General features: G+C 44.9%; 1 protein-coding gene across 1 annotated transcript in view; it reads right to left on the reverse strand.

Annotated features, from left to right (window-relative positions):
- ADGRB2 (adhesion G protein-coupled receptor B2) overlaps positions 1–14,213 on the reverse strand; it is a 150,802-nt gene that overhangs the window by 20,057 nt on the left and 116,532 nt on the right. Inside the window, exons 16-22 of the mRNA XM_030219619.1 lie at positions 11,431–11,557; positions 10,194–10,297; positions 9,959–10,061; positions 7,019–7,169; positions 5,951–6,020; positions 5,067–5,133; positions 4,557–4,642 (exon numbers count right to left, since the gene is read on the reverse strand). Coding sequence (XP_030075479.1) covers positions 4,557–4,642; positions 5,067–5,133; positions 5,951–6,020; positions 7,019–7,169; positions 9,959–10,061; positions 10,194–10,297; positions 11,431–11,557 — 708 coding nt within the window. The remainder of the gene's footprint in view (positions 1–4,556; positions 4,643–5,066; positions 5,134–5,950; positions 6,021–7,018; positions 7,170–9,958; positions 10,062–10,193; positions 10,298–11,430; positions 11,558–14,213) is intronic.

Consider the following 14,213-nt stretch of genomic DNA (forward strand, 5'->3'; position numbering starts at 1 on the left):
TATTTATGCTGCTTGTTCTAAAAATAAGCAGTGGATTTTCCCCAAGTCCATTTTAATAATAGTCTAAGGACTATTCCTTTAGGAAGTCATCCAAACCTTTTTCAAACCCCGCTAAGCTAACTGCTTTTTACTACATTCTTCAGCAACGAATTCCAGAGTTTAATTACATGTTGAATGAAGAAATATTTTCTCTGATTCATTTTAAATTTACTACTTTGTAGCTTCACTGCATGCCCCTTAGTCCTAGTATTTTTGGAAACAGTAAACAAGCAATTCACATCTACCTATTCCACGTCACACAATATTTAATAGACCTCTATCATATCTGCCCTCAGCCATCTTTTCTCCAAGCTGAACAGACCTAGCCACTTTAGCATTTCCTGATACGGAAGTCGTCCAATCCCCTTCATCATTTTTGTCACCCGTTATTGGCAAGAGAGAGAGAGAGACACTGCAAGGGGCCTCAGGAAAGAGGCTGAAGATTGCGACAAAGGGCCTCTGAGCCCAGGATAGAGGCCGAGGATTGTGACAGAGGGCCTCTGAGCCCAGAAAAAAGGCTGTGAATTATGACAGAAGACCCCTGAGCTCAGGATAGAGGCCGAGGATTGTGACAGAAGGCGCCTGAGCCTCTAACACTCATATGATCATGTCCACGTGCACTACGTACACAGTTGGGAGTAGAAGGATTTAGCAGTCTGATTTTTCAAGGTTTAGGCTCTGGATTTCAATTTTGAAGTTATTTACATTTTCTATTTGTGAAACGAAAACTACCAGAAAAGGGTTGACGTGATTTACTACTAGGATAAGTAATCCAATACAATAAATATACACAGTGCATTGGTAACTGATCCCCCCTTCCTCCCCCTCACATATACAAATGATATAAAGCTGAGCCAAGCTTTAATTAATAAAGCAGAGGAGGGGGGCATCTCTCAAGTCAGATTATTCCAGAATCTCAGGGTGACAATGCAAGAAACCTGCACCCAAATCTACAGTCATTACTCATCTTTTTAATCCAAGCTCACGGTGAGTTACAAAATCGGTATTTCCTTGGCCAGCAGGGCTCAAAATCTGTTTTGCATCCCAGGCAACAGAGGGGGAAGAAGGATTTGACCCCTGGATTTCCGGCCACTGTTCTATCATGAGGCCACACCTCAGTTCAAGAATGAGTAAAATTCTTTCTAGACCACGTTTTCCAATTTTAGCTCAAGATGCTTTACATTTTTTTTACATACAATAATTTGCTGAGGACACAGGAGTAGGGTTACCATATTTTGTCTCCCAAAAAGGAGGACACATGCCCCGCCCCCACCACACACCCCACACACACCCTTTCATGCCCTCGCTCCGCCCCCTGTCACATTTTCCTCTCCCCCATGTCATACACTCCGTCACCCCCCCTCCCCGTCACCCCCTTACCTTACTAGTGCCCTGGTGGTCTAGTGACCTCTTAAGGGCAGGAAAGAGCCCCCTCTTTCCTGCCCGGAGCGCTGCCCTGCATGCATCCTTCCTGTTGGTGATCTCGGCGCCGATTCAAAATGGCCGCCAAGAGTTGAAGTCTCACGAGGTTGCTTCAACACTCGGCGGTCATTTTGAATCGGTGCCGAGATCACCAACAGGAAGGATGCATGCAGGGCAGCGCTCCGGGCAGGAAAGAGGGGGCTCTTTCCTGCCCCGAAGGCGGAAGAGGTCACTAGACCACCAGGGCACTAGTAAGTAAGGGGAGGGCATGATCTCACTGCACAAAGAAAGCAGAGGTCAGAGGACATGTGGGCAATGCATAATCTCACTGCAGTCAGAAAACAGAGGTCAGAGGATGGCTGGGCAGTGCGTGCTCTTCTATTGTCAGAAACTAAATCCAAAATAAAAATTAATTAAAAAGAAAGAGGTAGCACAGCTGGACAGTGTGTGCTTTCACTGCAGTCAGAACACAACTGGACAGTGCATTTCCTCTTTAAGGTGTAACCGGTCCGTCTTCCATATGCACTAAAAAAAACACTGGAGGTGAGAACCGAACAGCAGCATGAATTTGTGCAAGACTCAGAATAGATAAGCAGGAAAGAGACATGAAGCGAGAGAAGAAAATGCATAGACTGTGTGCCGCAGCAGATATGAGAATGAGACAGCCGAGAGCAGCTCCTAATTCAGCCAGCTAAAAATACAACCATGGAGCAGCTGCTGAAAATAAATGAACTCAGTAGAGCATGTGATACCTTCAGGTGCAGGCAGAGCTCTACCATTCCTGCAGCAGCCTCCAGCCTGACCTTCAAGGTGACCTTCAGATGATGGAAAGATGCCACCCTTTGAGGTATATGCAGCTTGTGTAGGAACAAAAAGCCCTGTGGCAGCCAGGGAGTGCATTCAGACGTTCATCCTACACCACCGATACTCATTGGCAATAACCAATGCTCCAACCAACAGGCTCATTTGTCCATATGGGTTACCCAAAGCTTGATCTATTGGGGGTTCTTGAGGACTCGTTTCAGGAAACCCTGCTCGTGAGGTTTAGTCATAAGTTGCTTTACCAGCTTTTGTTCATATAATCTTTATCTATATCTATCAATCTCTATCTCGCAAACACTATCTAAAAACAGAGAAAAGTATGTGACATTAATATGACACTGGTGATATCAGCAGTGGGGGAGGGGAGGCTCTGGGTTGGACACAGCTCCACGCCTGAAACATCTGATCAGCAGAGAGTGACAAAACAGAACACAAAATATTCAAACACTGGCTTTGTAAAGTCAATTTACAGCCAAAATGTATCCATTTAAGCTGAAGGAGCCGAAAATTATAAAGGATAGTAATGATATTCAACCCACAGCCAGATAACTTTATCCAGACAAGTGGAGCACATAAACAGCAAATGAATAACCTTATAGGTTTTAAGTTCAGGACCACTTATACAGTGGCTCAAATTATACAGATAAATTCCACAGAAAATAGCCACATATAGGTGGGGGGGGGGGGGGGTGTCCTTTTACTAAGCTGCATAACAACCTGCCTGAGGTATCAGTAGCGCTGGGCTTTCCCATGCGCTGAGGCCACCATTAATGTGGCTGTAATAGGGCCACATTTTCCATTTCGTCAATTCACGGCCACACACTTGGCCATTAGCGTGGGAGCTTTCATATATGAAGATTCTACATGGAATGTTGCTACTATTGGAGATTCTACATGGAATGTTGCTATTCCACTAGCAACATTCCATGTAGAAGGCTGGGCAGGCTTCTGTTTCTGTGAGTCTGACGTCCTGCACGTATGTGCAGGACGTCAGACTTACAGAAGCAGAAGCCTGCGCGGCCACATTGGTGATCTGCAAGGGCTGACTTCTACATGGAATGTTGCTAGTGGAATAGCAACATTCCATGTAGAATCTCAAATAGTAGCAACAGTGGAGGAGTGGCCTAGTGGTTAGGGTGGTGGACTTTGGTCCTGGGGAACTGAGTTCGATTCCCACTTCAGGCACAGGCAGCTCCTTGTGACTCTGGGCAAGTCACTTAACCCTCCATTGCCCCATGTAAGCCGCATTGAGCCTGCCATGAGTGGGAAAGCGCAGGGTACAAATGAAACAAAAACAAACAATCCACCGAGATCTCAATGAAAATATATTAAAACAAACCAAAAATACTCAAACAGCTCATATCAAAAGCACTCACAGTACCGGACTTCTTTCCTCAGAATGACAGCATTCCCACCATGCTAACAGGTGAATCTGCCTCCTTCATAATGCGACAGTGTTTATCTTCTGTTGCTACAGCTGTTTTGACAAACTTTTGTCATATTTTTCGGTTGCTGGATTTGTTCTGACTATTAGGGGAGAGTTTGTTTTATTCCCAATGGGTATAGGCTCCCTTTTTACATTCCTGTCTGATGAGTCACATGGCTTATTATCACAACTGTGGATAAGGCTTATGCTGTGCACTGAAATGATATGGTATATTCTGTTAAGAGCTAATATCTCTTTTGTAAAAAAAAAAAAAAAAGTTTAGTGCATGTGGTAGATCCACTTTGGTGTTTTTCACTATTACCGTTTCTTAGTTTTAACAGCTATCACTGTTTGTCTGATTATGCATTTGAGTTACTATTATTTATTTTGTTTATCTGGTTATGCATGTTTATGTTTTATATTTGAAATTAATTTTTATGATTTGTATGATTTTAATTGTACTGTTTGTATATTTATTTATTGCGATTTATTGATATTTATTGATATCCTGAAATGACAATGCCATAACAGGACTCTGTAAGCCACATTGAGCCTGCAAATAGGTGGGAAAATGTAGGATACAAATGCAATAAATAAATTAACCACCTTTATGAACAGATTCACCCAAGGTGGTGTACAGCAGTATATCAGATTTTACCCCTGATGCAGCCTGCAGGTTAAACGTGGCCATGTCAAGTGACTGTTTTAATAAAGCTGCACATCTTTCCAGACTGCAGGTATGGTTGACTTAGGACTGAGCCTCTACATCCCCTAATGTGAGTGACAGATCCCCTTCACCCCCACCCCCTGGCATTAGCAGGACAGAGGGGCAGAAAGCAAAACTTACCCTGCTCGCTGCTTTTTGGACTTATCAGAAATCCCATCTCGTGACATGAGTTTATTGAAGATAATAATCCCAATCAACATATTCACCTGAGGTACAGGAGCAGAGGAGAGAACAGGGAGGACAGTGGGAAGGGACAGAACAGTGAATGTGTAAAACGTTTTATCTCTTTCCCATGCAAACTGCTCAGACCCAGCAGCTCCACCACCCTGGGCTGTGCCCCCCACCCTTGCAGCCACCCATTCCAGTGTCACCATAAGATTGTACAAGGTGAGTCTCTCCTCCAAACTTCCAAAGGGCACAGCAAAGGAAGAGAAACAGTGGAAGAGGGAGAGGGATAAAGAAGGAGAGATGACAGTGCCAGGGAAATGAAGGGGGGGGGGGGGAGAGAAGATGGTGTAGAGACTTATCCATAGAAAGAAAGGAGAGGAGGTGAACGACTGGTCATGTTTTCCAGCAGAAACATCAACACCTTCCTAAAGATTACTTGTAAAACTACAACTCAGCACCTACCAGTACAATGACGGCTGCAGGTCCTACAAAAGCATACAGGAGACCCCCCTCCAGAGACAACCAGCAGCTGCAGCAAGAAACAGAAGGATCAAACAAAAAGAGGGGTGCAGAGAGAAAAGGCATCAGAAAGCAGCAACACTCCACAATCCCAATAATTACATAAATTTCAGACTCCATCTGAACAGCCCTTTCTTGGATCCCAGACCTGCCTGTACCAACTATGGGCCCTTGTTGGGGGAGTGAGGACAAGAGTGGAAGTCATACCCTAGACACACACATATATTCAATATGGGCTACTATTGGAAGAGGTTCTTTTACCAGAAGTTGGGTTACTTTAGCACAGGGTCTCATTGTATAAAATTGGTCCCTGTCCTAGCCCACACTGATTCCCCCCACCCCCAAATTGTTCTTTTCATCCATCCCTATTTTTTGGTAATGGTCTACACCACCCTTAAAAGTTTTGTGCATGTAGTAGATCTATTCTGGTGTTTTTTCACTGTTACCATTTCTTAGTTTTAACAGTTATCGTTGTTTGTATGATTATGCATTTGAGTTGTTTTTATTTTGTTTATGTGGTTATGCATTTTTATGTTTTATATTTGAAATTGTTTTTTATGATTTGTATGATTTTAATTGTACTGTTTGTTTGTATATTTTACTGTGGTTCTGCTTCTACAGTGAACGTGGGCCATTGTGGATCAGCTCATTCTAGGAAGCCCATCTCAATCTTTACTTTCCTCATCATTTGAAGGGGGGGGGAGGTTTCCCCATTTTTGTTTTAGAAGCAATTGTGTTAATAATGTGCATGACTGTGCAACTGGAAGCAAGAATCCGCGTCTTTATGATTCACCATCCCAACAAGATCCTGAAGAAAAGGAACGTACTAGTGACTGGTCCCATATCCTTTGGTTCGGGTGAAACCAACAGACACGGCAACAATTAATGCTGGCAAACCTAATTCAGAAGGAACATGAGAGAGAGAGAGAGAGAGAGAAAGAGTGAAATTGAATACAACAGCGAGGCAATAATGAACTTATTACAAACACGCAGAGGTCAACATTCGATGGCACAGCCGCTTTTTGAAGCACCGCTGGGCGTATTTCCAGCAGTGAGAAATGGTTAAGTGCTACTTTGAAAATATGCATCTACTTTTCAGTGCAATACTTATCCATTAAAAATTTACACCTATTTAAACATGTGGAGCCCTGTTTTTTCAAAAAAAGGACACAGAGAGGGGAATTGGGTGTGAAGAAGTCCCATTAGTGTTTTACAAAAGCTTTGGTCAGACGTAGGAGCTGCACATGGAGTAATAATGTACAAACACCCCCTCCCCAATACATTATAAAATCACTATTCCTGCTCCAAACGTACCCACTTAGCCAGCAGTATTACTAACCCCCCTCCCCCATGACAGCTATCACTTCTACAAGCCATTGAGCCAGAGTAAAAGCTCCCGCTCAGATAACTAATGTGTAAATTACTGTATAATCACACTCATCGATCTGTGTCCCATCCATACACTGTCCCAACTCCACCCATGTGAATACCCAGCTTGAAAGTACCCCTCCCCCAATGCATTTAGGAGCTATGTTTCAGAGCAGCTAGAATATTGATATTTACACATACGGGCCGACATACTAGTTCTTTATATAATTTACCCCATTGCAGCGCAAAGTTTTTAAGAAACGCTCGTGCACTTGGTGCTGTCACTGCATATATAAGCACTTTTTGGACTATCGTCCCACTTTCCTAGTTAGATTCGAGTAGCATCACTCAGGTAACCTTGGGGTTTTTGCTTTCTGTTCTGCTGTGTGAGTAATATTCAAAAGTGCTCATGGATATCTTAGTCGCCAGCTCCGCACATGCCCTGCACTGCGCTGTTTCTGGGATGGTAGCAGGATTTGCTCAGCTGTTCTGGGCCTACAGAAATGGGAAACGTATGAAGCTCTTACCCCACCCCAGGCAGAGGAAGCGCTTGCGGAGCAGACGGCTGCGCATTCTGCCAAGGACTGCCAGGTAGGACTGCCAGGCTTCAGTGAGCACCCAACAGAAGGAAGACAGGAAGAAGAAGTGCAGAAAGGCAGCGGTCATGGTACACACGCCCTGTGACAGATTATCAAAGCAGTGAACAGATACAGCAGGAACAGAGTTTACATACTCACAAACGTGCCACACAGTGTACACGCTCGCAAATCTGCCTCACAGTGCACACTCTCACAAATGTGCTTTGCAGTGTGCATGCTTACCACGTAAACGCTCACATATGTGCCTTACAATATACACAGTCAGACACATGCCTCATAGTATACACACTCACAAACATTCATCACAGTATACGTGCTCAAAAACGTGCCTCACAGTGTAAATGCTTACTATGAAAATGCTCAGACACGTGCCTTACAGTATACATGTTCACACACATGCTTCATAGTATACACAATCACAAATATGCCTCACAGTGTACACGCTCATTATGTACATGCTCACAAACATGCCTAACAGTGCACACTGTCACAAACGTGCCTCATAGTGTACATGCTCACAAACATTCTTCATAGTGTACATGCTTACTATGCACACGTTCACACACATGCCTTTCAGTATACACATTCACAAACATGCTTCAAAGTGTACATGCTTACAAACGTTCCTCATAGTATACATCTCACAAGCGTGCTTTACAGTATACGCGCTCATTATGTTCACACTTACAAATCTGCCTCACAGTGCACACTCTCACAAATTTGCTTTGCAGTGTGCATGTTTACCACGTAAACGCTCACATATGTGCCTTACAATATACACAGTCAGACACATGCCTCATAGTATACACACTCACAAACATTCATCACAGTATACGTGCTCAAAAACGTGCCTCACAGTGTAAATGCTTACTATGAAAATGCTCAGACACGTGCCTTACAGTATACATGTTCACACACATGCTTCATAGTATACACAATCACAAATATGCCTCACAGTGTACACGCTCATTATGTACATGCTCACAAACATGCCTAACAGTGCACACTGTCACAAACGTGCCTCATAGTATACATGCTCACAAACATTCTTCATAGTGTACATGCTTACTATGCACACGTTCACACACATGCCTTTCAGTATACACATTCACAAACATGCTTCAAAGTGTACATGCTTACAAACGTTCCTCATAGTATACATCTCACAAGCGTGCTTTACAGTATACGCGCTCATTATGTTCACACTTACAAATGTGCATCGCAGTGCACACTCTCACAAACGTGTCTCACAGTATACATGCTCACAAACGTGCTTCATAGTGTACATGCATACTATGTACACACTCACAAATGTGCCTCACAGTGCACATGCTCACAATATGTTCAAAAGGGGGTCATTTCCTAATCCAAAGGGCCTTTGTTCAAAAACTGTTTCCTCATTTACCTTTGCTTATTTTGCTGCAAACATATGGAATGTCATACATACATAACACAGTAGATGACGGCAGAGAAAAACCTGTACCGTCCATCCAGTCTGCCCCACAAGATAAACTCATATGTCCTTCCCATTCAAATAAGAATTAGAAAATATGATCTTTTCAGAAAACAACTGAAGGCTTTTCTTTTTAACAAATTTTTAACTTAGGTTTTTTTTTTTTTAATTAAATTGTTTGTTTTTTCTCCAGAGACTGTCTGCTCTTCTTATCCTGTTAATCCATATTGAACTTCAATGGCTTTTGTGAAATATAAGAGGATGTTGGTATTGATATTTGTTTTCCAGCTCAGTCGGAACCAGTGCCAGGATTGCGATGTCATAAGCCTTTACTCACAACTCCCTGGAGATTTTTTCCTTAATTTTAAAACCCTCCCACTGATCCCAGTCTGGTCATTGCAGAAATAGTCCTGAGGTTGTATCATTAGCTCTAAATCTGACCACCAGGTGTCAGGCTTAGAAACAACCATGATTTTTCCACCCTCCCACCCCTCCTCCTTATCTGCCTCCATCGTATTCCCAGCTCTAGACAATCTGGATCAACTCCAAGACTCCTCCCCACATCGCAGCATATAGCACTGACCCGAACCCAATGCATTTCTAACAGCTGTACTTCCCCTCAAATGACCTCTGAGTCAACCCAAGGAGCCACATTTTCAATCAAGAAAGGAGTCAAAATCCTGGATCTCAGGTTTCACTCATATCACATGCCAAACTCATCTGCACATCATGTCTCTGGCCTGGGCTGCAGGTTGCCCACCCTCCTCACACACCTCCTCACCATGGTGCTTCCTCAGGACCCAGTGGAAACAAGAAGCAAGCAGGGAGAAGACCAGAGGAGAATCAGGAAAAAGAGGCGAGAGGCGGAGACGCACCGAGGTAGGTCTCCTAATAAGTCCAGCCTTTCTCATTACAGGATTTCCATCAATTCCACGGTCTGCAGCGAGAGTGCAGTGCGCATATGTCGGCACAATGTAAGGAGTAATGTCCACACAGGCAAGAAACCGCGAGGCTATGAATTATCTCAAGATATGTGGTGACATTTAATAAATCACCAAGTAAATCTCAAGTGATTTGTGTTTTATAATAAGAATCCTGATCAATACCCTCCATTACAGCTGCACAAACCTTGCTTCTCCAGGATACCAGCACACATCCCTTGCTTCTCTACAATATGAGTGTAAATCCCCATCTCTCCAGGACACTGCCACCCTCCCCACCGCTCTACAACCTGAGTGCAAATCCCAGCATGTCCAGGACTCTGGCACACACCTCCATCATATTACAACACAGGCACAAACCCCTCTTCTGGCAGTCTTCCTCTCACAGAAACACGTAATTACAGACACTCACACGCATATGAACATACAACATACACAGTCAGGTACAGCCAACACATGAAGTGCGGTTCTCACCTTGCTGAGCGCCTGTGATTGACCCACAAGCAGAAGCACGTTCGAAGCCAGGATAGAAATGCAGAAGTTGAGGAGGATAATGGAACGCTCAGATTTAATAAACCTAATTGAAGAGGAAAGAGACCCAGCATGAAATCTACCATGACAGTGAGGTGGGGGCAGGACACTTCCAAACCACAGCTCATATCCTCACAGGAGCTGCTCTTCCCGCTCCACTTCTGCTGGGGCAACCCACCTCCAAAAAGCAGCATACACAGCCAAGAGAATGAGCAGCGCCATGCAGGACACCGCACAGCCAATCATGAGAGGGACGGATGGGGCTGCTGAGGGGTCCAGGACCTGCAAGAAGATTCACCGGAAGCTTTACTGACTGCACTACGTACAGGATACACCCTTCCCCCCCCCCCCCCCCACACACCCCGACTCATCACAGCCCTGCCGCTCGGTCTTCTCCAAACCCAGGCAACGGACTAAGGACCTGCTTGACTGCAGGGTGAGCAGCAGACAAGATATGCAAAATGAAATTCTGTGACACAGTTTGAAAGGGCCATTGATCTAACAACTAACGATCTTTCCAAGCCACTTCTGCTCATGGTTCCTGTGGAAATGACTCTGACCCCAGAAATTCATAGTAACAGATCCTCAGTGATCAGGTATTGGGTGCGTAATCCTGAGGACGGCCACTCCTGCGATGGGCAGAGAGTGATCCCAGGTGAATAGCTGGGCATTGACCTATGGGGCAGAAGTGTGTTTTAAGAGACTGCACTCGCCCCTTTCCTTAGAGGAGACCTTCCCTTCCAATGCTACCCCTCTGCTGTGCTTCTCTGCTTGCCCTGAAGGCATTTCTCCATCTCTCTACCAACAGGTGACTCTCACAGAATATTAATTGCCAGCAACAAAGCACAGACTAAAGGAATGTGGGTCACATCCGCCCACGGGGAAGCTACGTGTCAGTCTGTGTGCAATCATGTACACTGTATGTATGCATACTAATTACACACATATGTATCGGTTTAATCACATACGAACACTGTGCAGACACAGCTCACATGCTGTCAAGTTCAGTGCACAAACAGATGTGTATTCACCCACATCTCTGTGGATACCCTCTGTGCACCCCCTCCCCTAACCCAAGGTCTGAACTGTCCATGCAGAAATCCATCAGTATTGCCTGTGCTAGTTCATATCCCCCTCCCACACACACACACACACACACACACAGAACGCGCACCATTAATTATGTTAAACACAGAACACAGATAAGTCCCTGCTGAATGCATTTTAAAATTATAATTGCTGTTTGTTGAGTTGAGGAGGCTGTGCTGGGAGGTGCAGGGTGGGGGTGGTCTCATCATTCCTAGCCCCCCACTACCTGTCACATGCCTTCTGCTCCTGTTCCTCTCCTGCAGGCCCTTCTGGCCAGCTGACTTATACTGTCATATCTCACAGAAGAGAACGGGCTCCAGACTCACCGGATCTTTAGGCAGCTGAGCAAGTAGTGCAAAGGTGGAGAGCTGATGGCACAGACATTTGGTGTGAGCTGAGTGAGAATGTACGGTCTGGCAGCCCTGGGTGTCCCAGTTTCCAAAGCCAGAGTCCCTGATCATATAAATCAAAAACAAGAGACAGAATGGTTTCAAAACATCAAGCAGAGATAAAACACCCCTCCACACAGTTGTGATGCAGCTTTGTGTCCAAATAAAGGGGGATGGGCTGGAGGACCTCCAGGCCCTCCCACCCCCCAAACACTAAAGAACCCAATGGGTCCGCTACTTGCACCCCCCCCCCCCCCAACATTTAAAAAAATGGCCTGATGGTCTAGTGGGACTGCTAGCCCTCCCTTCCTTCTTCCATCCCACCTGGCACCCGGCACCCCCCCCCCATTGGTGGTCTACCTTATCCATAGTTGGAGCAGGGAGGGACTAGCACTCCCTCCCTTCTCTTTGGGCGCCTCCTCAAAATGGCGGTGCCCTGCCTGGTGCATCATGGAATGCAATGGTGGGGCTTAACCCTTATATGGAAGTTAAGCCCTGCCCAGCACACCCCAGGATGCACTAGGCAGGGCGCCACCATTTTGAGGAGACGTCCAAAGAGGAAGGAGGGAGTGCTAGTCCCTTCCTCCTCCAACTATGGATAAGGTAGGCCGTGGTGGGATGGATGGGATGCTGGAAGGGAATGAGGGCTAGTGGTCCCACTGCACCACCAGGCCATATTTTTTTAATATTGGGAGGGAAGTAGTGGTCCCACTGGACCACCAGGGCCTTGTGTTTGGGGGAGCGGGCTTAGGTTTGACAGATTCGGGAGAAAATCCCAGACCTGTCAAATAACTTCTGCAGGAGGATTGTGCATTGGGCACATATGGGTGTTCTTTTCTAGAGCACATGTGTGAAACACCAACCCCCTTCCCCCCCCCCTCCCACCCCACCCCCAGTACTGTCCCCAGAACACTCCAGTCAGTACAGGCTGTTTATGGACAAGTTCACCCATATATCAAACATTTTAGCACATACATTTATCGGCCCCAATATTCAGACCTCAGGAGATAGCCGGGCTGTCTCCTGAATCTGGATATTCAATGCCAGACCATTTTCAGTGACCAGCATTGAATATCCGGGGGGGGATTTTGGCCAGTTTGAAGATAACCAGCTACGTCAACATTCAGACATAGCCGATTATCTTTAAACCAATCAAAGATATACCAGGGTTTGAAACGGCCAAATATGACCACCAAATCTGGTTTAAAAATCAGCGGATAGCTGCTTATATCAGGTGATATAACCAGTTATCCACTAGCTGCTAACCACGGATATTCAGCAGCCAGTTAAGCGCTGTTTTATCCATAGAAATTCTATTAAAAATGTACCTCATAAAGCGCTTTGAAATTGCCTTCTCCATCCCTACTCTCTGAGCTCACTTTCTACACAGCAGAGATGAGCAATAGTCCCATTTCCATACTGATAACAGACATTTGTCCAGTGTGCTAAGCTTCCTCCAGTTTAATGCTTTACTGGTTGGTATTCACTCACTCTACACCTACAAGCAGAGATAAAAGCTCTCCCCATAAGCCTGGCACCCACCTCATCCCCCACCCTCACATTCACAAATACAGATCCTTGCTGTTCCAGCAAGTCTGGGTGGGCGTTTTATCACACCCTCTATCATCTCCTCCTCCCCCTGCCCCCTTCTCTCCCCCTCTCTCTACTTGCCTAAAGCAAAAGGCACAGCAATTGAAAAAATTAGGTTCAAATACTGAAAGGGAAAATAGAAAAGTGCCATTAGCAAATTCCGGTTGCTTTGGCAACATGAATAAAGAACCCGTTTCTTTATTGTAGCCGATAAGGAGCAGAGAAGAGAAAAGTTGGTATTTAAGAATGCAGTGAACACTAACAAAAAGACCAGGAGCTTCCCTCCCCACATCCAGAGGTGAACGGCCAGGGGCTCCCGCATGAGCTCCATAAGCTCTTTCGAAGCAAACACAGCTCCTGTATCTACCACACAGACTGACAAAATCCTCTTCCAAAATCTAGAGTTACTGGTTATAACCACCGCTAAGATGCATTATTAATAAACAGATGCCATGCATAAAATGGGATCAGCAGTAGATAGAAACAGAAACACAGAAATATGAGAGCAGATATAATGCACATTAATGCCTGGTAATGCTCTAGTGCACTTTACTCACTTTGAGGAAAAGCCTCAAAACAGCTTGATGCGAGTTACCAGTTAAAAGAAACGGAACGAGCATTGTAAATACTCAAAACATCAAATTAAACAGTAATAGAAGAGTGAAATAACTGCCAATATTATAAAATAAGCCGCTGAGTGAAGAATGACTAGAAGAGCTGTGTGTACAGAAGGAATCTATGCATTTGCTTTTCTGCGATGCCTTCCTCTGAATGCGCAGCTCGTTTCAGCACCATGAGTGTGGGACAGCTCCCTGCACACCTATCCCAGCCAGGGCTCTGCTCACACTGCTGCAACAGGATGAAGAAGGGTTACCTTCAAAAGCTCATCAAAAAATGGATTGAGTTAGTCCAATAAAAAAGGTAGCATCTTTAATTTTTTTCTATGTTTTATTTTATTTCTATTGATTACCTTTAAAAGTGGACTAACACGGCCACCACATCTCTCTAGTCAATAGGGAAACCTGGATGCCTGTCAATATGTTCATTGGTTAGCATCCAATTCTGCTACATGAGATTTTAGGCTCATTTACATAAACTTGGCCTGAAATTTCTCACATGATACTACAGCA

Source organism: Microcaecilia unicolor, chromosome 11 (assembly GCF_901765095.1).
Source record: "Microcaecilia unicolor chromosome 11, aMicUni1.1, whole genome shotgun sequence".
Classification (NCBI taxonomy): Eukaryota; Metazoa; Chordata; class Amphibia; order Gymnophiona; family Siphonopidae; genus Microcaecilia; species Microcaecilia unicolor.